Source organism: Chiloscyllium plagiosum, unplaced genomic scaffold (assembly GCF_037043375.1).
Source record: "Chiloscyllium plagiosum isolate Xiang-an unplaced genomic scaffold, Cpla_swu_hap1 HiC_scaffold_8, whole genome shotgun sequence".
In the NCBI taxonomy this organism is placed as follows: domain Eukaryota; kingdom Metazoa; phylum Chordata; class Chondrichthyes; order Orectolobiformes; family Hemiscylliidae; genus Chiloscyllium; species Chiloscyllium plagiosum.
The window spans coordinates 35,363,773-35,390,113 of record NW_028270146.1 but is presented as its reverse complement, the minus strand read 5'-3'; the positions used below and the strand labels follow the sequence as shown (position 1 = coordinate 35,390,113).

The following is a 26,341-nucleotide window of genomic DNA, read 5'->3' as shown; positions in this document are numbered from 1 at the left end:
GGCAAAAGCCCTTCATCAGGACTGAAGGCAGGGAGCCTCCAGGGTAGAGAGACCAGCACTACTCTAATCTGGACAATGTAACATGAGCTCAGGCTACAGGAGTAACTGGTTGCCTGGAAACAACAAAAAACAGATTCAAATTAGGCCAATCAGGTTACGTTATTCCCTGAAAAAATACCAGTTTCCAAAGAGTGTATTGACAATCTTAAAAGCCAATGACACAATCCGATGTTCTGGGGTATAAGACCAGGGGAAAACTGTCCAGGGGACAGTTGGGAGGAGAACAGCCAAGCCCCAGCGAATAAAAGGCTGCCTGAAAAATAGCTCCCTTAAAGGGAGCTTTTCAATCAATAACCTATGACGCAAAAATTCCTAAGAAGAAAACAGAGGAAGATCTAAATATAAAATACAAAAGCTGCCTTGTTTTGAGATAATTAGTGTTGTTTTGTAAGTCTTAATTGGGAGTTTTATCGGACTAGTATTATAGAATGGAAGGTAAAAGATAGGTTCGAGAAAGGACTTGTACATAGTTGTTAGTTAATTATTCTCTGCTGTACTTTAAGAAATAAAGTGTTAATTTTTACTTTAAATAGTTCTTGGCCACTTGAATTTTCACACATTAATGCATGGGATAAATATTTTCTGTGCTGCTGGTTCTAAATTAAACAGGAGAGTTTAACCCATGTCATAACAATTAGAAATCATCTAAAATAGGCAATGTTTCAAATTTCAAATATCTGATTGTCACCCTGAATGAATAACACTCAACAGACGTGTCCTTTCAATCACAATGAATGAGACAATTGAAATTTCTATAACAGGAGAAATGGAGAAAGTCTGCACTTTAAATCATCTCAGAATTGTGGTAATCGGTAATGGGTAACGCAGGAAAGACAGCAACAACCATTAAAAAAGGTTGAATTCTCAGGGACTCTTGTAATATAGCAGCAGTGACTCTACCTCTGAGCCAAGAGATCTGGGTTCATCCTATCTGCTCAAGAGATGTGTAACAGCTTCTCTCAACACATTGAGTTAAAAACATTAAAATATTTGAATTATCTTCTTAAAATAGTTTGTTTGTCTGATTCTTATCAGAATAAAATGGAGGTGGTATCACAATGATGAGTAAGTAATCCAAAATCTCAGGCTAATGTGCTGGGAACATTGGTTCAGTTCCACTGCAGCAGATAGTGAAATGTGAATTGAATTAAAGAAAAATCTGGACTTCAAAGCCAGCCTAATGGTAACCATGTAATCACTGTCAATTATTGTAAAAATCTATTAGTTCACTGATATCCTTTAGGAAAGGAAATCTGCTGTCCTAGCCTGGTCTGATCTGTGACTCCATATCCATAGCAAACTACTCTCTGGGAAACAAGTGCTGGCCGAGCTAGCAAAATCTGGGTTCCATGAGCAAATGTCTTCTTAAAAAAAAAAGAATCAGAGATGCCACAAGAGCCTCTTGGTGCTGTTCTGTGAGGATCATCTCTCCCACCCACTGATGCAATAGACTCTGTACAGGGCACACACCTTCTGGAAGATAATCATGTAACTGGTAGAAGATCAAGCATCTATATGTTTAATTTGAATTTCTATCCTGCAGACTATTCCACTCTCTCAAACTATCCATAATATACACAAACATTGGTTTGCTTATTCTAAATTAAAAATCACACAAAACCAAATTATAGTCCAGCAGGTTTATTTGGAAGTAATAACTTTCAAAGCACTGCTCCTTTATCAGGACCTGATGAAGGAGCAGTGCTCTGAAAGCTAGTGCTTCCAAATAAACCTGCTGGACTATAACCTGGTGTTGTGTGATTTTTAACTTTGTACACCCCAGTCCAACATCGGCACCTCCACATCATGCTTATTCTGCACATATTCTTACACGGATCTGCCATTTCTTCATCTCCATTCATACACCCTGTCAATCGCAAGCCACCATTGAGCTAAAGTGGCCTCACTGATCTCTTCTGAAATAGGTTTCTTTTAAAACAAGTACAAAAAATATTTTGATGCCTTACTTGTGTAACACTTTGACCCAGAGGCTGCTGCCTACCAATTTCTGGCTTTCCTTTTTTAGTCAATCTGAGCCTTCTCACCATAAACTCACATTTAACTCAAAGAACGTGTTGCTAATTCCTTCAAGAAACAGCTTAGAAATGTTACATCATGAACATGGTAAAAATCATAGAAATACATTTCAATGTTTGAAATATCTTTCACAGTACAACAAACAGTGAAACAGCAGCAACGTTGAAGAATTATTTTGTCTTTGTTTTACCAGGTAGATTAACAAGATGATCTAACAGAAGAAGAGCTTTAAAAAAAAGCAAGGCAGTTAAGATTACAAATAGTTAGGAGATAATTGATGAACTGGTCAAACCTAAAATCATTGCATTAAGGAACTAGGCATGAGATTGCAAAGCAATTTATTTTTAAATCAAAAGTTGATTAAAAAAAAGAGTAGGACTACTGAAAGCAAATGTTATTTCAACGTTATAACCAAAATAAATTAATACAGATCTGAAATAGGTCAGGTACATACGTCAAGAATTATTTTTTTCAAGTATTTACCCAAATCTGTTTTGAATGGTATCACAGATGCTGCTTCTATTGCCCTGCAAGTTGTGTATTCCAGCTAACTCATTGCATATCACCTTTTCCTCTGGTTCTTGTCAGTTATCTTAAACCTGAATCCTCTGATTACTGCCACTGGAAACAGTTACTCCTCTCTTACTGTTTAAAACCTTTCATGATTTTTGAAGACCTCTATCAAACATCTAAACCTCTCTACTTGAAGAAGAACTCCCATTCAAGTCTCTCCACACATCTGAAGTCTCACACAGGTACCATTTTAGTAGATCTTCTTTGCAATGTCTTGGTTTTATTTTGTTCTTTGTTTTCACATCCTTCCTAAATGTGGTACTAGAATTGGACATGCATCTTTATTACTGCAGCAGAGTGCCTTCCTAAAGGTTTAGCATAACTTTCTTCCTTTAAAGCCTTACAGCTTTATCTAGAAAACCAAAAATTATTTTTAACAGCCTGCTCACCTTACCCTTCCACTTTCAGAAGCTACAGACATTCCAGATCTTTTCAATTCTGCAAATGCTTTAAAATTGCACCATTTGGTTTATATTGCTGCTCCTCATTATTCTTGCCAAAATGAATTACTTCACACTTCGCTGCATTAATTTTCATCTGCCATTTGTCTGCCCATTTCACCAGTCCATATGTCCCTTGAGTCTGTCACGATCTTTCTCACTATTTATTTTGTTTCTGAGTTTCAAGTCATTTGCAAACATTGTATAATCTAATTCATATATAAACAACTACATAAAAACACGTAAAAAGAGCAGTTGGCCCAACACAGATCCCTGGAGGACATCATTGCACTCATGATCGGAAATGCAACCATTTAACACTACTCTATGTTTTCCATTTCTTTGTGAATTTCATATCTACACAGCAACAGTTGCTTTAATTTCACGGGCTTCAATTTTATTAAGAAGTCTATTAAGTGGCACTTTATTAAGCGCAATCTCGATTTTCTCAACATCAAATACATTTTCCTAATCAAAGAACTTAATCAACTGAGCCAAACCTGTTAGACGAACAGATTCGAACAGGTCCATTCTGAATTGCACTTAGCAACACTTATGTTTCCAAGTTCCAATTATTATTTTCCCCAGAACAGTAGTTCTAAAAATCCACAGACAGATGTTAAGCTGATTGCCTTGAAATAGTCCAGTCTTTTCAACATGGTTTTAACATCTACTCTCCACTCCTCGATGATCATTGCCATATCTAAGCAGGAGTGAAAGATTGTGATCAAAACCTCTGAAGCCCCATAAAAATCACAACCAGGTTCTGATACTTTCGACAGATGACTGTAAAATATATTGGTGCAAACTAATGAGCACTTAATAACTATTTACAAAGACCAGGCCAATCAGGACTCCATCAAAATTTTCTTCCCTCAGGTCCCTCTTCTTTGCCACTCCCTCGGAGTTAAAGGCGACTTGCTTCCACTCGGGGAATGAGGCTGAGTTCTACGGTGGCTGAATAGTCCAATCTTGGAGCTTCAGACTCTCCGCAGTTGGGTAGCTAGTCATAGAGTCATACAGCATGGACACAGACCCTTCAGTCCAACGAGTCCAAGCCCAAAATAGAATGGAGGGTTTGAATTATAAAAATAGGCTGGGACATTTTTCACTGGTGTGTAGGAGGTTGAGGGGTGACCTTATAGAAGTTTATAAAATCATGAGGAGCATAGAAAAGGTGAATAGCAAAGGTCTTTTCATTAAGACAGGGGAATCATTTTTACAGAGAGAGGAGAAAGATTTAAAAAGGCCACAGAGGCAACCTTTTTTTAGACAGAGAGCAGTTAGTGTGTGGAATGAACTGTCAGAGGAAGTGGTGGATGCAGATACAGTTACAACATTGAAAAGACATTTGGATAAGTACATGAATAGGAAAAGTTTGGAAGGATATCTGCCAAACACAGGCAGGTGGGTCTAGTTTAAGATGGGTAGATGAGTGGGATTCTCTGGATTCTGCGCACTCTTTTCGCAGCTTGCATTGAGTCTTCATATGCTCCACTCGTGATGCACAAGGCAGTTGGCACCTTTGTGGATGCTTCTTCTCCAGTTTGTATATTCAAAGGGAAGAGATTCCCACGTGTCGGTGGGGAGATTGCAATTCTTTAGGGGGTGGAGTTCAGAGTAGAGCCTTTGTTTAGGAAGTCATGTGTAGGGCGTGTGAATAATGTGGCCCCCACCATCACAGCTGGTCGTGTGTGACAGTGCCTGATACTGGGCATATTGGTGTGGGAGAGACACTCACATTGGTACAGCTATCCTGCCAGGAGTTTGTGAAAAAAACACTGGTGATAACTCTCTAGGGATTTGAGGTATCTAGTGTACATGGTTCAAGTTTATAATGCATACAGGACGATGGGGCCCATGGTAGTTCTTTATACCAGAAGCTTTGTGTTAGGACTGAGGTATCAGCCTTTGAATAGGGTCTGAAGGCTGGAGTAAGCATTGGATTTCCTCGTCAATGTCTGCTTGCACAAAAGGACACGCCTGAGATATGGAAAATGATCTATGTTGTCAATGAGCACACCTTGGATTTCAATGTCCGGAGGTAATGGTGTTGGCAGGATTGGGCTGGTAGAGAATTTTTATTCAGCTTGAGACTCATTCCCTCACACACCTTGATGAATTCATTGATAGTGCTTTGTCGCTCTGCCTCTCAATGTGCACCTGTGTACTGCAACTCAATGACCAAAGTTGGAGTGATCTTAGTCATGGCATGGAGGCAAAGTTTAAACAGTTTCCCACTCATCCTATAGGTTAACTCCACTCTGGTGAGAAGGTTGGTGGGGTGAAGCATTAGCATTGTGGCAAGCAAGATGGAGAAGAGCATTAGATCAATTACATTATCCTGCTTGGGCCCAGTTTGCATTCATATTAGGTATGTGGTGGATCCATTGGTGAGGATCATGACTTGCATGTCAGCATGAAGCAGATGGAAAATGGTGATGAATGTCTGTGTGCAGCTGAATTTGAGAAGGATATTCCACAATCCCTCAGGATTGAAAAATTGGAAGACCTTTGTCGAATTAAAAGAAAGCTGCATACAGAGATTGGTTTCCTGCACTTTCCATAGTTTTGTTACACACTGAAAATCATGTTCATTGTGCCTCTTGATGGACCACTGTCATATTGAGACTCGGGGAAGAGTTGTTCAGCTTCTAGGAGGAGGCAGTTAAAGAGGATCCTCATATTGACCCTTTCAGTGGAGGACAGTCGATAAGTCCTTTTGTAATTTCTGCAGTCAGACCTGACTCCTTCATTGATTATTGTTACAATTACAACTTCCATGAATTCCCAGTATTCTCTCTTTCTTCCAGACAAGAGCAATGAGGTCATGGATTCATGTCAGGAGTGTATTTTAGTCAGGATTCCATCATTGCTGGAGGAGTTGTTTCTCAGCTGTCAGAAGCTCTTTAAATCTCTCGGTAGGTGAGACAGTGTCTGTGGTGGGATGGTGTCAAAAGCACTTGCATTAAAGGTTATATCTTTATTGAGAAGGTCCTTGAAGCTCTCACTCTAGAGGGTGGTAATTACTTCTCAGTTTTTAATGAGGGGTGTGAAATGACATCACTGATCATTTATTAGTTATATTAGTGTTACAACTACAAACCACTTATGCTACACCCTGACTTTTCTCAGCAACTAGGAATAATCCCATCCAGAGGGGTGAATGATTTTCTGCTTTGAACACCATTACTCCTTTTAGTAGCTTTCTGATTAATACCTCCTAATGATCTTCAATCATGTCATCCAACTTTCCGACTACCTTATTCTTTGCTCTGATACTCGTGGTATCTTTCTCTTTAATAAGGGTAGCCACAGAGTGTTCATTTACCACCTCATTTGTCCCTGGCTCCACAAGATTCTTTTTGTTCCAAATCACCATATCCTTCTTTTGATTATAATTTTAGCATTTGTTTACAAAACACCCTTAGGTTCTGTTTTATATTGTCCATTTACCAATTCTCAATCAATCTCTCTATCCCTCATTTTACATTCTTCCCATACTCTTAAATTCACCTTGTAAACTTTTGTGTTTTAATACCTAGAACTTTAATCAGTCAGATAGCTCTAATTTCAAATGGCGTTTCTTTCCCCTGGTGGTCAGTACCCAAACTTTCTTCTCCTGGAAGGTGCTCCATTGCTTTTAGCTGCCAATCTATTGGGTTTGATTCCAATCTGCCTCTGTAAAATCACTGAATTGTAATTAACTCTCCTCTAGTTGGATACCTTTATACTCAGGAGAAAGGGAGAATTGCAAATGCTGCAGATTAGAGTCAAAAAATGTGACACTGGAAAAGCACAAAATGTTGACTCTCCTGCTTCTCGAATGCTGCCTGACTGGCTGTGCTTTTCCAGTGCCACACTTTTTGACTACCTTTGAACTCAGTTATTTATCATCTAGGTTAGTGATTCAGATGATAAGAGAATGGTGCAACTATGTTGGTTGGTTGCAAATCAAAACTGTATGGCAACTTAACCAGAATGGAGAACACAAAGAGGCTTCAAAATGATATGGACCAGTTCAATGAGTAGTACTCTTGATTCTAATACTGTTTGACTTCTCCTGTCCCCTGAGCACCTTTACCTCCTCACTATGCTTTATCCTGGTACCAAAATGGTTTGAATGGTGTCCCATTTAAAAAAGCAAGAATGAGCTAATCCAGGGAAAAAATAAACCAGTTAGCTTAACATTGATGGCAGGAAAAACAATGAATCTTTGCTCAAAATGCCTAAAATCTTAATTTTTTAACTATAAATATAAGTGAGCAGGAATTTCCTGCCAGAGGAAGTAGTGAAGGCTGGTCCAATTAAAAGATTTAAAAGGCATCTGGATGGGTTCAGAGGGATAGGAAGGGTTGAGAGAGATATGGACCAAATGCTGGCACATGGGACTAGATTAATTTAGGAAATCTGGTCAGCATGGATGAATTGGACCGAAGGGTCTGTTTGAATGCTGTACAGCTCTATGATCAAAGTAATAGAGAATACATGTGCATTTGACATGATATGCAAAAGGTCTTTGATAAGACACCATATATTGGACCCATGACCAATGTCCAAGCACATGGAGTTGAGGAATGAACGTACTACAAAACAGCAAATAGTGTTAGATCAAAAGTGGTTCTCCAATTGGCAGAAGGTGGGAAGGGTTTTCCACAGCAACTGATGCTGGGACCACTATTCCTCACTATTTACATAAATTATTTAGACTCAGGACTAGGAGATAAATATTTGTAGACAACATCAAATTAGGTGCTATATTTAACACTGATGATGACTGTAGAAATGTGTAGAATAGGCATGTAAGTGACAAATTGATCTATATCAATAAGATTTTTGTGTTGCATTTTAGTAGATGGCGTAATGAAGCCACTAACAACTTGGAAACTAAATGTTTATGTTCAGTAGAGAAACAAAGGGATTCAGAGGTATAGCTTTACGAATAATTAACAACAACCATGATAGTTAACAAGGCTACATGCATTCATACAAAGTTCTGGGTTCACTTCTCGAGGCATTCAATTCAAAATCAAGTTACAATTGTACATATTTCAGATTTATTAATTAATTAAGTTCCACCTGCCATCATGATGCTTATAATGGGACTTGAAATTAGGGCACAGATGTTCAAAACTGAGGCAAATAGCCAGAGTTTCGGGAGGGCAACGAAAGGTCAACCTGTCAGCATCTCCTTCTGCAAGACAGTGGGTTCATGGCAATGGTGTTGGGCACAAGAGGAGGCATCCAGCACTAGTCTAGTGAGAATTAACTATAATAAATGTCCAGTTGGTTAGTGACACTGGGAGTATCACATTTAATCAAATGCTGCCTGAATATCACTCACTGCTCATCTCTGGCTCTTTCGTCTATGCCTGGATCAAAGCTGTAATGAGACCTGGAGCCAGATGATTCTGGCAGAAGGCAAATTAAGCATCAGCAAGCAAGCTTGTTGCTTAGAGGTGCTACTTGACAACACTATCATGGGCATCTTCATTATTTTCTTGATGATTTGGATGCGAGCATAAGAGGTACAGTTAGTAAGTTTGCAGATGACACCAAAATTGGAGGTGTAGTGGACAGCGAAGAGGGTTACCTCAGATTATGAAAGGATCTTGACCAGATGGGCCAATGGGCTGAGAAGTGGCAGATGGAGTTTAATTCAGATAAATGTGAGGTGCTGCATTTTGGGAAAGCAAATCTTAGCAGGACTTATACACTTAATGGTAAGGTCCTAGGGAGTGTTGCTGAATAAAGAGCCCTCAGGGTTCAGGTTCATAGCTCCTTGAAAGTGGAGTCGCAGGTAGATAGGATAGTGAAGAAGGCATTTGGCATGCTTTCCTTTATTGGTCAGAGTATTGAGTACAGGAGTTGGGAGGTCATGTTGCAGCTGTACAGGACATTGGTTAGCCCACTGTTGGAATATTTCATGCAATTCTGGTCTCCTTCCTATCGGAAAGATGCTGTGAAACTTGAAAGGGTTCAGAAAAGATTTACAAGGATGTTGCCAGGGTTGGAGGATCTGAGCTACAGGGAGAGGCTGAACAGACTGGAGCTGTTTTCCTTGGAGCATCGGAGGCTGAGGGGTGACCTTATAGAGGTTTACAAAATTATGAGGGGCATGGATAGGATAAATAGGCAAAGTCTTTTTCCTGGGGTTGGGGAGTCCAGAACTAGAGGGCATAGGTTTATGGTGAGAGGGGAAAGATATAAAAGAGACCTAAGGGGCAACTTTTTCACACAGAGGGTGGTACATGTATGGAATGAGCTGCCAGAGGATGTGGTGGAGGCTGGTACAATTGCAACATTTAAGAGGCATTTGGATGGGTATATGAATAGGAAGGGTTTGGAGGGATATGGGCCGGGTGCTGGCAGGTGGGACTAGATTGGGATGGGATATCTGGTCGGCATGGACGGGTTGGACCGAAGGGTCTGTTTCCATGCTGTACATCTCTTTGACTCTATGTGTCTTCTATAAGAAATGTTTTACACAGTGATTCACAGGATGAGAGCGTCTCTGGCTAGGCCAGCATTTATTGCCCATTCCTAAATGCCCCAGAGGGCAGTTAAGAGTCATCCATATTGCTGTGGGTCTGGAATCATATGTAGATCAGACCAGGATTGAAGTTTCCTCCCTAAAGAACATGAGTAGGCCAGATAAGATATTCTGACAATCACCAATGGCTTCAAGGTCATCATTAGCCGCTTAATCCCAGATTTTAAATGAATTCAAATTCCACTAACTGCTATGGTGGGATTCAAACACAGGAGTCCAGAACATTACCTGGGTCTCTGAATTAACAGTTCAGCAAAAATGTCACTACGCCATCGCCTCCCTCAATACAGTGGTGCACAGTAAAATCTCAGGAGAGGTTCATTTGAAGATATCTATCCTAAAGTTATCTGCGGTGATGTCCCACTGGCAAAAACCATGGTCATCTTCTTTGGTGCTAGGTGTGACTCTGACCAGCAGTGTTTTCCCCAATTGCCAGAGATTTTGTCAAAACTCCAAAGTATCACATTTAATCAAATGCTGCCTGAATATCACTCACTGCTCATCTCTGGCTCTTTCGTCTATGCCTGGATCAAAGCTGTAATGAGACCTGGAGCCAGATGATTCTGACAGAAGGCAAATTAAGCATCATCAAGCAAGCTTGTTGCTTAGAGGTGCTACTTGACAACACTATCATGGGCATCTTCATTATTTTCTTGATGATTAAGAGTAGACTAAATGAGTCTTTTTGTGTACAGGATTATGAGGAATATCTTTCACATTCTTCAGTCAACATTTCTTTATTGTCTCTAGATTAAGAAGCTGGAACTTCCTTCCAAAGTATACTGTGGCTGGACCTACACTATATGGACTGCAGCAATTCAGGAAACATTTCTCACGGGCAATCAGGATTCTTTTCTTTTCATTTCTTCAATGGATGTGGACAGCACTGGTTCAGCAGGATTTATTGCTCATTGCCATTGAGGTGTGGTGAATCTTCTTGAATCAGTTTCAAGTCAGGGTAGTGCACTGACGGACAGCAAAGACCAGCCTTTATAGCTACATCCACATTCCAGGAATTAACGTAAAAAATGCTAAATTGCAATCAAATTTTGGAAAGCTCTACAGAAAAAATTGTTATCTTGAAAGTCAAGCACAGAATCAAAAATTTACATGAGAGCTAGAGAAAATTTGGGCTGATTCAGTCCAGAGTTATATACATAAGTACTAGCAGAAGCACACTACAAATAAATTTTAAAGCTGCCCAACATTCTGTTGATACCCATTAGCAGAAAAGCTGGTGCATATTCAGGTGAACATTGCAAAGATCTTAATCTCATAGGACTTGAAACATCACTCAGTTTTGTCTCTAATTCCTCCTGTTTTGAAAAATGTTTTGATATAGTCGAGTTTCTACGTAAACTCAGTTGCTATTACAATTTTCTCTAATCTTTAATTTATAAAGAATAGTACCCAAATAAGTTCAGGTTATTTAGCAATGTAGAAACCCATCTTGTTGGGTTGGGGACACCTCCTATGACCTGGACAAAGATATGTCCAGGAAGTGCCACCAGCTGCAGAAACGTCTGCGTTTCAAAGCTCAGCTGCACTCAGTCAATGTGTACATCTGGAGACTGAGAGTTACATGGATATCACATTCAGAGCAGTCGTCACACTGAGTTAGGGACATGCATGCAGATAGGGAATAGAGGCTGCCAGGCAGAACACAAGAACCAGGCAGGTGGATCAGGAGTCCCGAGGTCTGACTCAACAATCGTTTTCAATTCTGAATACTGGTGAGGTTCCTCAGAGGAGTGCAGCAAGCACCAGTTGCATGGCACAATGGGAAGGCCATCTCCGTGTACAGGAGAGAATCAGCAAGGGTAACAGGGAACAGACAGGCATTTCAGGGGTCAGAAAAATGACTCCAGGATGGGATAAGAGCTCCCTGCACCAGGGCGAAGTATGTCACAGAGTGTTGCAGGACACTCTCTTAGGCAGTGTGACCAGTCAAAAGATGTACTGGGTACCAACGATATAGGCAGGAAGGGGGATATGATCCTGCAGTCAGAATTTAGGAAGCTCGTAAAAAACTAGTGACAAGGAGCTCAAAGATAAGGGTTATACAGCACATATGTGAATGCACATCATACAGCAAATAATAATAAAGGAAATTCATACAGGTGAATTACAGGTACAGATTGTCTTATGTAATTACAATGCTATGATTATAACAGAGACCTAACTCCCAGAAGGGCACGAATAGGTGTTAAATATTCCTTGTTACAGAGTGTTCAAGGAAGATAGGAAAGAAAGGAAAGGTGAAGGGGCGGTAGTCTTGGTTAAGGATAGCCTTGCAGTACTGGAGAAAGAGGATATTTTGGAGGGTTCGGCATGACTCAGGATGGGCAGGACTGGCAGCTTAATGTTCCAGGATACAAATGCTACAGGAAGGACAGAAAGGGAGGCAAGAGAGGAGGGGAGTGGCATTTTTGATATGAGATTGCATTTCAGCAGTGCAGAGGCAGGACATTCTCAGAAACACATCCAGGGAAGTTATTTGGTGGAACTGAGAAATAAGAAAGGGATGATCACCTTATTGGGATTATACTATAGACCCCCTAATAGTTAGTGGGATATTGAGAAACAAACTTGTAAGGAGATCTCAGTTATCTGTAGGAATAATAGGGTGGTCATGGTAGGGGATTTTAACTTCTCAAATATAGACTGGGACTGCAATAGCAGTAAGGGTTTAGATGGAGAAGAATTTGTTAAGTGTGTACAAGAAAATTGTCTGACTCAGTATGTGGATGTACCTACTGGAGAAGGTGCAAAACTTGACTTACTCTTGGGAAATAAGGCAGGGCAGGTGACCGAGGTGGCACTTTGGGGCCAGCAACCGTAATTCTATTAGTTTTAAAATAGTGATGGAAAAGAATAGATCAGATCTAAAAGTTGAAGTTCTAAATTGGAGAAAGGCCAATTTTGATGGGATTAGGCAAGAACTTTCAAAAGCTGACTGGGGGCAGATGTTCGTAGGTAAAGGGATGGCTGGAAAATGGGAAGCCTTCAGACATTAGATAACGAGAGTCCAAAGACAGTATATTCCTGTTAGGGTGAAAGGAAAGGCTGGTAGGTATAGAGAATGCTGGATGACTAAAGAAAATTAGGGTTTGGTTCAGAAAAAGAAGGAAGCATATGACAGGTATAGACAGGATAGATCAAGTGAATCCTTAGAAGAGCATAAAGGCAGTAGGAGTATACATCAGAGGGAAATGAGGAGGGAAAAAAGGAGACATGAGATGGCTTTGGCAAATAGAGTTAAGGAGAATCCAAAGAGTTTTTACAAATACATTAAGGACAAATGGATAACTAGGGAGAGAATAGTGCCCCTCAAAAATCAGCAAGGTCGTCTTTGTGTGGAACCACAGGAGATGGGGGGAGATACTAAACATGCATTTTGCATCGGTGTTTACTGTGGAAAAGAACATGGAAGATATAGAATGTGGGGAAGTAGATGTTGACATCTTGAAAAATGTCCATATTACACAGGAGGAGGTGCTGGATGTCTTGAAATGCATAAAAGTGGATAATTCCCCAGGACCTGATCAGGTGTACCCTTGAACTCTGTGGGAAGCTAGGGAAGTGATTGCTGTGTCCTTTGCTGAGAACTTTGTCTCATCGATAGTCACAGGTGAGGTGCCAGAAGACTAGAGGTTGGCTAACATGGTGCCATTATTTATGAAAGGTGATAAGGACAAGCCAGGGAACTACAGACCGGTGAGCCTAACGTCGGTAGTGGGCATTTGTTGGTGGAAATCCTGACAGACAGGATGTACATGTATTTAGAAAGGCAAGGACTGATCAGGGATAGTCAGCATGGCTTTGTCCTTGGGAAATCATGCCTCACAAACTCAGTTGAGTTTTTGAAGAAGTAACGAAGAAGATTGATGAGTGGAGAGCAGTAGACATGATCTATATGGACTTCATGGTTCCCCATGGGAGACAGGTTAGCAAGGTTAGTTCTCATGGAATACAAGGAGAACCAGCCATTTGGATCAAAGGTAGAAGACAGAGGGTGATGGTGGACGGTTGTGACCAGTGGAGTGCCACAATGATCGGTGCTGGGTCCACTTTATGTCATTTAAATAAATGATTTGGATGTGAGCTTAAGAGGTATAGTTAGTAAGTTTGCAGATGACACCAAAATTGGAGGTGTAATGGATAGCGAAGAAGGTTACCTTAGGTTACAATAGGATCTTGACCAGATGAGCCAATGGGCTGAGGAGTGGCAGAAGGAGTTTAATTTAGATAAATGTGAGGTGCTGTAAATCTTAGCAGGTCTTATACACTTAGTGGTAAGGACCTAGGGAGCATTGCTGAACAAAGAGATCTTGGTGTGCAGGTTCATAACTCCTTGAAAGTAGAGTTGCAGGTAGATAGGATAGTGAAGAAGGCATTTGGTATGCCTTCCTTTATTGGTCAGAGCATTGAGTACAGGAGTTGGAAGGTCATGTTGCAGCTGTACACAATGTTGGTTAGGCATTTTTGGAATATTGCATGCAATTCTGGTCTCCTTCCTATCGGAAGGATGTTGTGAAACTTGAAAGGTTTCAGAAAAGATTTACAAGCATGTTGCCAGGGTTGAAGAATTTGAGCTGTAGGGAAGTTTGAATAGGCTGTTTTCCATGCAGCGTCGGAGGTGGAGGGGTGACCTTATAGGGGTTTGTAAAATCATGAGGGGCATGGATAGGATAAACAGACAAGGTCTTTTCCCTGAGGTGGGGGGGGTCCAGAACTAGAGGACATATGTTTAGGGTGAGAGAGGCAAGACATAAAAGAGACCTAAGGGGCAGCTTTTTCATGCAGAGGGTGGTGCGTGTGTGAAATGGGCTGCCCAGAGGAAGTGATGGAGACTAGTACAATTGCAACATTTAAAAGGCACCTGGATGGGTATATGAATAGGAAGGGTTTGGAGGGATATGGGCCGGGTGCTTGCAGGTGGAACTAGATTGGGTTGGGATATCTGGTCGGCATGGACAGGTTGGACCAAAGGGTCTGTTTCTGTGCTGTACATTTCTATGACTCTATGACTGTATGACAGAAGTGATTTAGACAGAGTTATGAACAAGAAGGGCGCAATTATATTGTTTGACATAAACTGCAGACCTCTGAATAGCGGGAAGGATGCAGAGAAACAAATCTGCAAGGAAATTACAGAGAAGTGCAAGTATTATAGAATGGTTACAATGGGGAATTCTAATGACTGAAATAATAAACAGAGATAAGGGTAGTGTTAAGGGCAAAGAGAGGCAAGCATTTGTAGACTGTGTTCAGGAAAATCTCCTATTGCAATAGGAGAGTAGTAAGGGTATGGAATGCTTTGCCTGCAATGGTAGTAGATTCGCCAAGTTTAAGTGCATTTAAGTTGTCATTGGACAGGCATATGGACGTACATGGAATAGTGTAGGTGGGATGGGCTTCAGATTAGTATGACAGAGTGGCACAATATCGAGGGCCGAAGGGCGTCTACTGCTCTGTAATGTTCTATGTTCTATGTGCCCAGTCCAGAAAATAGACAATGCTAGACCTGGCTCTTGGGAGCAAGTTGGCCATGTACATCGAGGATCAGTGGCGGAACCTTTAGGAAAGAGCAATCATTGCATTACAAGGTGGAAAAGTGGGGAAGGACCCAGAATAAGAGTAATTAACTGAGAAACAGCCAACTTCAATGTGGCAAAAATGAAGCTTAGCCAGATAGAGCTACCTGGCTGACAGAGGAGCTACAAATTAAGATAAAGAAGCAAACGTATGCTTCTGACAAATGTCAGATACCAAGCTGAATACATATTCAGAAGGGAGAAGGAGAAAAAGCAAATAAGAAAAGCAAGGAGAGGTTATGAAAAAAGATAGCAAGCTAACATCAAGCAGCTAAAGGAAATCTCAATATTAGAACATAAATAGTAAATGTGGTGAAAGAAGGATAATGCCAATTCAGGACTGAAAAAAGGAAATTTACACTGGGAGGCAGGAGGCACAGCTGAGATGCTAAAGTAACTTTGCACCTATCTTTATCAAGGAAGCAGATGTTATCCAGGTAACAGACAAGGTAACAGATGCATCGAGTTGTTAAGGCTCCTGAACCAAATGAGATGCACAGAACAATATTGAAGGAAGTGAGAGTGGAAATTGCACAGGCACTGACAGTAATCTTTCAGTCTCCCCTGGACTGGTATCAGAGGACTGAATTACAAATATCATACCCTTGTTCAAAAAAGTTGCAAAGGTAGAAACGAGTATTCAAGATAGAACTGAGAGTCATAGAGACAAATCAGAGAGTTAGGATGGATTTCTTAAAGGAAAATAATGTTTAACTAATTTGCTGGAGTTCTTGAAAGAGATAACAGGAGGGTTAGTAAGGAGTAGGATGTTGATGTGGTGTACATGAACTTCTAAAATGCAACTGATTCAGTGCTACAGACCAGATTTGTGAAGTTACAGCTCATGAAGTTGAAAGGACAGTTCCAATGTAGATACAAAATTGGCTAAATGCTAGGAAACAGTGTAGGAGTTCCATGTGGGTCAACATGGGAGCCTTGCTTTACATAATTTATGTGAAGTTTCAAAGTTCGCAGATGGTGCAAAACTTGGAAGCATTGTAAACTGCAAGGAGGAAGTACAGAACTTCAAAAAGACATTGGCACGTTGGTAGAATGGGTGAATAATTAGCAGATGAGCTCAATGTGGAGAAGCTTGAGCTAACACATTATGGTAGAAAAAACATGAACAACACTCTAAAATCAAGGGTACTGTTTTAAATGACATCGAAGTAGAGAGACCCAAGAGTATGCATGCAGATATCATTAAGAGTGGCTGGACTGGTAGACAGCTGTTAATAAAGGATATGGTATTCTAGGCTTCATTAACAGGGACATAAATATAACAGCTAAAAGCTTATGCTGAATGTATATATCAAGTAAGGTTGTAAAACTAATTATTATTAATATGTTGCTTTAAATACCATTATCTATTCAAAAGTGGTAAGTTATTAAAATTTGATTCATACTGCTGAAAATCAATCCATTGTAAAAACAAAGCATTGTCAATCCACTACTAGTGAACAAACGAATGTTAGAAATATAGAATTTCTACAATGCAGATAGAGACTATTTATCCTCTCAAGTGTGCACCTACACTCCGAAGATTGTCCCACAACCTCCCCACCCTATCTCTGTAATCCCATATTTACCATGCCCAATCCACCTAACCTGCACATCTTTGGCCTGTGAGAGGAAACCAGAGCACCCAGTGAAAGCCCACACAGGTACAGGGAGAATGTACACAATCAGTCCAGGCTGGAATCAGACCTTGGTCCCTGTTGCGGTGAGGCAACTGTGCTAATGCCATTGTGACCTGTGTTGAAACAGCTTCTCAGAAATGAACAAAACTATTTCCCATTGATCATTGAACACCTCTCAAGCCCTATTCTTCAGCTTATAGATTTTGGATCCGTTCTGAGGGACAAGTCATTTTAGAAATAAATGCCCACTGGCCAGTACTGCGGGCAGAACCTGATCAAAGTGATGTGATTTTAAAACTAAGCACAAGGTATCATGATAATTCAGTTAAAATTAAGAAAATCTTCCCATAAAATTCCAAAATCTTACAATCTGGTGACACGAAAATCAGGAGACTGGCACCCATGCTTTTCTTAGAAACACATGAATGCGATAACAATGATGTCATGTCTTAGATGACTTCATGATCATTACCTCCAAAGCCATACAGATACAGTTGAACTTTGTGAATTCAGCAACTCTCCCAGATGCCTAAAAGGTGCCCATTCCATAAAAATCAATAGTTCCAATTATCTTCAAACATACTGTGAATTCAGTAGCTATATGAAACATAATTCCAGGCTGGGATTCAGCTTAAGATAGCAATCAGCTATGTGCATCTCTACTGGGACAAAGCCAATGGAGACAAGTTGCTTTCTAAGAATAAAAGTTGCTTAATCCCTTGTAAGTATTTGGAAAGGAGATTGATCTTTCTTGCTTCATATGTTTCTGCTGTTCTTAAGCTCAAAAACAATCACCCAATTCACATCAGTTCACTTGATATTACAAATGTGCTCAAGTATTTAGTACCTAGTAGAAAGGACTGCAGATGCTGGAGATTAGAGTGGAAAGTGTGATGTTGGAAAAGCATAGCAGGTCAGGCAGTATCCAAGGAGCAAGAAAATCGATGTTTCAGGCATAAGCCTTTGATCTTGTGGGTTGGGGGGGTTGAGAGATAAATGAGAGGGGAGACTGTAGCTTGGAATGTGATAGGTAGATGAAAGTGCGGGAAAGGTGATAGATTGGAGAGGAGGGTGGAGTGGATAGGTGGGAAGGAAGATGGAGAGGTCAAGAGGGTGGTGCTGAGTTGTAGGCTTGGGTCTGGGATAAAGTGCGGAGAGGGGGATGATGAAACTTGTGAAACCCGCAGTGATCCCATGTAGCTGCAGGGTCCCAAGAGAAGATGAGGCATTCTTCCTCCAGGCGTTGGGTGGTTAGGGTTTGACAATGGTACCGAGTGCCTCAATAAACATTCAACTGAGGCTAATACATGGAATTCAAATTTCTTAAATACTGTCCAGAAAAAGCTGTTTCAGATTCTTTTGTCAATTGCAAACTTTAGTAATTGGTTTAATTAATCTTTTAGTCAATGCACTAATTTATTACAATTTGCTTAAACTGTATGTGGATAATGTAGTCCTGCAGTAATTAAAATTAAGTGTTGCATTACTGTCAATGGTAATATACCACAACGTATGATCTTAATCTTAAAATGCCCAGCAAAGATCTGGCTGGCACACTGTAAGCACTCATTACCATGTGCACGATTCACAAAGGAATATTTCCTGCACTGAAGAAATAAAAGTTATCAAAGGATACATATTTCTCCATTTTGAAATAAAAAGAGCTAAATTTAGTTCTGTTGGAGGTCCAAAGTGTGTTGAAATAGATAATTTTATTACTTACAATATAAAAGAAAGTTCAACTGGGTGTGCAACAGGTATAGTTTTGGTAGGCAGCCAATATGAATCCTTTTGTTTTTCACCCCTTTATATTAGTTACATTTCAACAAAAGAATGAACAAATTCTGCATGTTGGAAATCAGAAACAAAAACAGAAGTTGTTGAAAAAATTCAGAAGATCTGGCAGCACCTATGGAGAGAAAGCAGAGTTAACATTTCGGGTCCAGGGACCCTTCTTCAGAACAGTGTTCTGAGACATTACCTCTGCTTTCTCTCTTCAGATGCTACCAGACCTGCTAAGTTTTTTCCAGCAATTTCTGCTTTTGTTTCTAAATTTTGATGAAGTTCGATTTCTTCTTCGGGGGTGAGAGCTACAAATAATATGTTATTATTTTTTAAAATATTTTAACTTGTTTTATTCATTTTCCCTCCCCCTTGGAGACCTTGGTTAAAAATATTCCACAAGCATCAGCCATGTTTCCACACTTCCCACATCAATGACATTCTCTGTGACCCTGTTGCATATTCTCTCCTATCCTTCACTGTGCCTTTTGACACTTGACTGCACATTGTCTTCTGGAGCATCACCTAAAGTTCCAATGGATTTCCATTGCCTGCTGCCATAAAGTTTACAATCAAAGCCATGGCATTCTCTCAATGGTTTTACTTCCATCCTTGTTTAATCACAATTTGCAGTAATTCATGCATCCATTGTCATTACCCCACCCTTTCTCATCTACATATCATCACTCAGTGACATTAATCTCTATAAGGATGGTTTTCATATATTCTATCCAGTTCCTTTATACATCACCTCTTTCAAATGTTCCATGCCCAAATGTTGTCAGATCAGTTCTCTGACATCTAGTCTTGAAGGAGCCAAAATCTCCTCTGGCTAAACACTAACTGAAGCAATTTTATTTTGAGTCCAATCCTATTATCCTGTGATAAAGTCAATTTCCCTTCCAATAATTCCATTCTTCATTCCCATCATTACGAGAGTGTTCACAACACAATCGTCTCTTTGAGCCTGTGTTGCTTCTGGTCCCAAATTCCTTTTGTGACATCCAGCCAGCCTTACCCCATCAGCTGCTGAAAGCTTTATTCATGCCTTTATCACCTTTGGACTTAAGGGTGTTGATGTTAGTCTATAACAGCTAATATAGTATAGGTTCACCACAAATGGGCAAGCAATTCACACCTCAACCCTTTCCTGTTCTTCGAATGGAAAATTGGGCTGACAATTTGCTGTGAAGGACTACGGAACTACTGGTGGATCCCAACTTCATCTCCAGTTGATCCAAAGCTTTTCTGGCTTGCTTCCTGGTTTACCATCTCCTACCTACCACAAACTTCAGCTCATTCAAAACTGAACATTCCCTTTTCCAAAGCAAATCTTTTATCCATCTTTCCTGCTCTTGCTGACCTTCATTGACACCTTGTTTCTTTAATATTTCATAATTAAAATGATTATTATTGTATTTAAATTACTCTATCCCTTCACTGCTCCCTATCCCCAGCCCTGCTGACCTCTCTATTCCCCTGATTCCAGCCTCGTGTGCTCCCAAACTCTAATGTTTCTCCCTGATCCTCTCCACCCGTTTAAAAAACCTTTTTTACAATTTTCTGGTCACAATAAGACCATATAAAATAGGAGCAGGGATATGCCGTTTGCTCCATTAAGCTTGCTCTGCTAGTCATTAAGGCAATGGCTGATATATAACTGTGGCCATAAATCCACTTTCCTGCCTCTTCAGACCCAATAACACTTGACTTCCTTGTCAATCAAAAAAAAGCTGTCTAAATCAAAATCATATATTCAATGGCTCAGACTCCATTGCTTTCTGGGGATGAAAATTCCAAATGAGAATTCGAGAAAAATTTGTTCTCATCTTTGTCTTAAATGACAGATCCTTTATTTTTACACTGCACCCCCTAGTTGTAGATAACATTTTCACAGCATCTACCAGGTCACATATCTTCAGAATCTTGTTATGCCTCAATGAAATCATCTCTCGTTTTTGAGTTTAGGTCTGACCTGCTCAGCCTTACCTCATAAATCAATGCCTAATGACAGGAATCAGATGAGTGAACCTTCTGAGGTATCCAAAGAGCTGAAACAATGTTAACATTTGACATTCTTCTGAAAATCAACATCAACATATTGGTGCAACTGCAAGGTGCAGATCAACAAATGAGCAGATTACGCAGTGCCAATGACATCAGTCTTGCAGCCCTCCCAACTCCAATATCCAAGGTATCCAAAAGAGTAGTCACTGCTAAGCTCCTGAAACCAAAAGGTGCATGGCTCCTTTGTTGGAGAGGACTTTCATTGTGCTAGTGTGACCACACAGTCCAGACTGCCTGTGCAACTGTGTACATATCCATCAACATGTTGCAGAATATGAGTAATGGATTACTTCCAAATGATCTACCATCTGCAGCACATTATGGAATATTGTCTCCACTGCTTGGACACGTTTCATATTATGCAAGCAGGAATTTTGGAACTGCTGGAAACCCAAGAATTGTGCCCAAAGGTTCCTCCGTGGAGGGTAATCATTTCTTGAGACTCTTGGTGGTTACAATTTCATTATCACCCATTCATAGTCTGGATTCATCCTCTATGTTACTGGTAATTCATTAATTAAGTTTCATGAGGCAGAAGCAAGAGAAAATGTGTATCTGGGCTTGTGCTTGCGAGAATAAGGTGCATTGTAAAGGTGACAAGCAGGAGTTGGCTATTGTTGGTTCAAAGGGGTTAGACTTCGATTGTTGATTATTAACATGACAGACCCAAGAGATCATAAAAAGAGCAGGTGTAAATGAGTTGCATATTGTCAAACAATTTGAGAGTTTAAGCATTATCAACGCAGTATAACATTGCTCATGAGACTATATAAAATTTTCCAACCTTTGGCTAGTCTCTTGATCCTACTTCTCATAAGCCAATTTCTGCCTCTTTATTCATTTTTTTAGTTGACCTTTGGTCACCTGATCTGCTCCCTCTTTCTTTCACTCAAATGAAATTTTCCTCCAAAAGTGTCTCCGGATGATGATCTATGTTAAAGACACTTTATAAACTATGGCGATGAGGCCTTCATAATGGCACAATGGAGAACACCACAAGCAGTTCCAACTCTATGCTCCATATATGTAGTTTCCAAAACTGATGCAAAACACAGAATTGATTTTGCTGCTCTAGTCCAGAGATGTTGAGGGAAATGATGATGTCTGACCAATATGCAACATAGTTCAGGCATTAATCCTGTGGGTTCGCTTTCACTAACTTACATATTGCATCATCATGGTGTTGTAAACGTAACTCTCCAAACTAATATTTAAAAAGTTGTACCTGCATTATTCAAGGCTAATTCAGACAGAGTTTTGATCTACAGATGACTCAAATGTTATGGGGGACATGCGGGAAACTGGAGGCCACAGTCAGATTAGCTGTGATCTTACTGAATGTCAGAGAAGGTTTGAATAGTCTAATCCTGTTCCTATTTTGTATATTCCAATCTAAGTATTCCTAGAATAACTTAACCATGCAACATCATTTTCAATTTGTTCCAGTGTTAGCAGCTGCATTAAGGATATCATATTTTGACATCACAAATAAAAGCAGATGGAGTATAATTTTATATTAAAGTTCAGAAATAATAACAACAACAGCTTGCACTTAGATAACATTTTTAATACAATAAAATGCCACTGAATGATGCACAGGACGGTTATCAAACAAAATCTGACTCCAAGCCACATCAGGAGATATTAGGTCAGATGTCCAAAACCTTTGTCAAAGTATGCCTTGTGGTGGACAGCGAGACAGGGAAGTGGAAAAGTAAAGGATGGGATTTCCAGAGCTTACGAATGAAGCAGCTGAAGGCACGTCTGTCAATTGTAGAACAATAAAAATCCGGCATGTTGAAGAAGACAGAATTGAAGAAGCCGATATATTAGTTTTCTAAAGCTGGAGGAGATGACAGCCACAAATTGGAGATATAGGCTGCGAAGGAATTTGAATACAAGGATGATTTTTTTTAAAGCAACGCATTCTTCAAAAGGGTGTCAACATAAATCAATAAGTGCAACGTTGATGGGTGAACAGGACTTGGTGCAATATATAAATCCTACCCCAGGGATTTTAAACTGTATCCCAAAAAATACCAATTGCTTCTAATTTTCTAAGTTCATTAACTTCATGGTGAATGCTATGTAATTGTTTATGTCTATCAATTTACTACTTTTCTCTATTTGTTAGATTGTTTCTGCAATAAATCAACATTTACATTGTCCTTTGTGGAAACTGAAGGCAGAAGAGTTTTTGAATGACCTCAAGTTTATAGAGAGTAGAAAATGGGAAACAAGCCAGCAATGTACATTGGTATAAACACTCAACACTCAAAGTAATGACGGCATGATTGAGGATTCCAAACCGAGGGCAGCTTGGAGATGGGTGATATTATGCAGTCGGAAATAGACAGACTTAGTGACACATGGATATTTTGCAATCTGTACTCCAATGCAGTTTCCATTCTTAATAGAAATAATTGCTAATTTTATAATTTGTAATTATCGACCAGTGATCCGAACAGGCTCCTGGTGTGGAGGTATGGAAACACGGTCCTGTCTGGCACTCCCAGCTAAACAAGCTACTGGATATAAATATTATCCTAAGGTTTCTAAATTATATCCATAGTTGGAATTCTCTGATTTCAGAACTTTCACGGTGGTCATTTTGCTGCATCAATTGGTTCTGGGTGCCTGTTTCAGTTTAAATAAATTGAAATTTTCTTTGTCCTTTGCATAAATTACTAAACAAATCCTGACTGGTGAACTTTTCAAGAGGCACAAAATGCACTATTAATCTGTTTCTAAATTCGAAAGCACTCCTGGAACAATCCTTCAAACGTCCTTTTGATTTCCCAGTTTCCTACTGCTGCATTGATGCATGTACGCATTTAGAAAGGGCTGGTTCCTAATAAGCGGCCTCTGTCACTTTAATAAATAGATCGGCAATGCTCATTAGTAAAATAGGGCTTTTAAGAGTTGATTTGTAGCCGACGGTTGACGTACAGTGTTAGTCAAACTGTTCGGCGTCTTCCTGCGAATCACTGTTGAAAAGTTGGTTGCAGCCGGAATTGCCTGCAGGCATCAGTATTTGTTCAGAGCGAGGGTTTAGCTCAGGGGGTACTGAGGTAGAGTTGCCTGTCAGTGAGGAGTAACAGCGACCCGTAATGGCAAGAAAAATACCACTGAGTTGGTGGGCTTACAAATGCTCTGTCCAGCGTTGGACTCTGACGAATGTTTAGCGAATGCAGCAAGTGGGAACTGTTAACATCGCTCAAGCTCTGAACAGATCACAGCAATTTTCAACAAACCCCTGCTGGCAAGATTGACTGCCAGTGATAACACACTGTACCAAATAGATGTCAACTATATATAAAGCAATGTCTCTTTACGTTTACATCCTCCTAGCTCTTCAGATGCAACAAGCACTGTGAGAAATATTAAGCTTTACAATTTTAAAGACTCTTCTCCCGTTAAAGATGCTTCTCGGTTAGGTCTGCAGGAATAGACACAGGTGTTTATGTAAACCCGCTTTCAATGCTGTGAACTCATTAGGTGTAGTTTCTAAACTAGTGGCTGCAACTTCAGGAATATCGCACATAATATTTAGATTGGATTTCTTTATTTGTAAATGACAGTGTGTTAAATAAGGGGAATGTTATAGCTTACAGATATCGATTCACTAGTAACGGCGGAGTTTATACCAGCTCCCACATCATTCTGCCCACAAACCAAAAGTAATTTCGTTTAACCAACATTTGGAACTCTTCCACGTTCCTTGTCTCTATTGCAACATCGGCTTCAACAGATTGGAAGTGGACTTACAGGAACGCTTCAGGTGAAACTCTCCTGCAAGCCCTTCATTCAGCGACATCCTTCGATCGGTTCTACTTGAGCGCTGCAAGTTCCTGAGAGTTATCTATCACCAGGTTCTCTCTCAGTAATTTCCCAAAAACAAAAAATATCGCTTTGCACCCTGCGTCTTCCCTGTCTGTGGCTACTGTCAGGCTGCCGAATTCACTGTTGAGGAAACCCATCGTTGCTGTATATTAGTCTCGCTTGATGGTTGAAAACTAAAAATAACACTAGGGAGCACGCTGGGGATCTGATCTGACAGTCGGAATGACGGCAGAGATCAGAAGGAACTGTGTTTTTGTATACAGCACAGCCATTATAAACACTTACAAGAGGAAAAATAATGTTCAATCGATTTCCAGCGCGAGATCTATTAACAAGTGTTCTAACAAATTACTTTTCAATTAAGTTTAGCAATCTTCCAGAATTCCTAGTCGCTTCATTCGATGTTGTGGAACGAAGTATTGTATGCAAGACGAGCAAAATTAGAACAGGTCAAAACTAAATCGAAATGAACTGCCTCTCAGTTTAATTTATGAGGATCTATTGCACCTTAAAGATAAATAAGCAGTCAATCTGCGTGCAAGGAGGACAGTGAAAGGAGGTTGGAGAGATGGGCACTGACTGCACCTAGGGACTAGAAACTATAGCTCCGTTAATCAATAGCTAATGGGAGGAAGTGTTGGTGGATGGGGGGGGGGGGGGGGGGGGCGCGTCGCTACAAAAGTGCCACCTTACCGCTGGATCGCCTGACAATGTTTTCCAAAAAAGTATTCTGCGGTGCCACCAGCCCTCTTTTTCCACCGGGCATCCTGGGTCTGCAGGCTCTTGGGGAGATGTTTGTTGGGCGGCTCCGAGCGGCTGGTCAGTGTGTGGCGGGAAGCGGCTCATCGTCGCACCGGCGCTGCAGTCCGAGCTGGAGCCGGAGCTGGAGCCGGAGCCGGAGCCGGAGCTGGAGCTGGAGCTGGGGCTGGGACTGGACTGGCCACCGTTGCAGCCGCTCCATCGCCGGCACTGACAGCTTGCAGGCGCCGCGGCTGCGCACTCTCTTCCTGACGCACAGTCTTCACTGGGTTGGAGGTGGGGAAATCCACACACGCACCGCCCCACCCCCATCCCACTTCACCCCCCCCCTCCCCCTTTACCTCCCACCCTATTTCCCTTCACTCCCCACCCCCTCCCCACCAACCCACATACACACACAGTGTGACAGCAGAGGTGACTCCATTCCAATTTACAGCTCCCAGTCTCTGGGATTACCCAATCCATCCCCACACCTGGTCATGTTCTTGGGTAACCCTCACCCTGGGGTGCTGGATATTAACAGAAACTTTGCAAGGCTTGGACAAACTTCTCTACATCGAAAGATGGCATCCTTCACTTGAAAATTGTTCCGAAGAAGAGTTGTGCTGGATTCAAAACGTTAGCTCAGTTTCTCTCTCCATTAGGCTGCCTGGCCTGCTAAGTTTTCTCCAGCAATTTCTGTCTTTACTAGTGGTGATGATGATGTTGGTTGAGTTCCACCTTGACCCCACCCCCACTCTCCAGCACATTCTTTCTCTTCTGTTAACAGGTTAGACACATAACCTCTGCTCGCCTTGGATTACTTTTGGTTGGGTTGGACTTTTACAAGGTGGGCAAGTGCTTTCTCCAGAAGCACAACACTGCAATACCATGTGACTTTGCTGTTGGTTGTACCACCTCATGTAGCACCTTTATCAGAATACAAATAAAAGATGCTTTACAAAAAGTACAATCAAACAAAATGGAAGCCCAGGAAAATGAGGCGTGCAG

The 26,341-nt window shown here is 40.7% G+C and overlaps 1 protein-coding gene across 2 annotated transcripts in view; it reads right to left on the bottom strand.

The window, feature by feature from the left end:
- kcnh5b (potassium voltage-gated channel, subfamily H (eag-related), member 5b) overlaps positions 1-25,514 on the bottom strand; it is a 319,253-nt gene extending 293,739 nt beyond the window's left edge. For both annotated transcript variants that reach the window (XM_043697222.2, XM_043697223.2), the window contains exon 1: positions 25,286-25,514. In XM_043697222.2, the coding sequence (XP_043553157.1) occupies positions 25,286-25,358 (73 nt within the window). In that variant the 5' untranslated portion in view covers positions 25,359-25,514. The remainder of the gene's footprint in view (positions 1-25,285) is intronic.
- Positions 25,515-26,341: the final 827 nt, after the last annotated feature.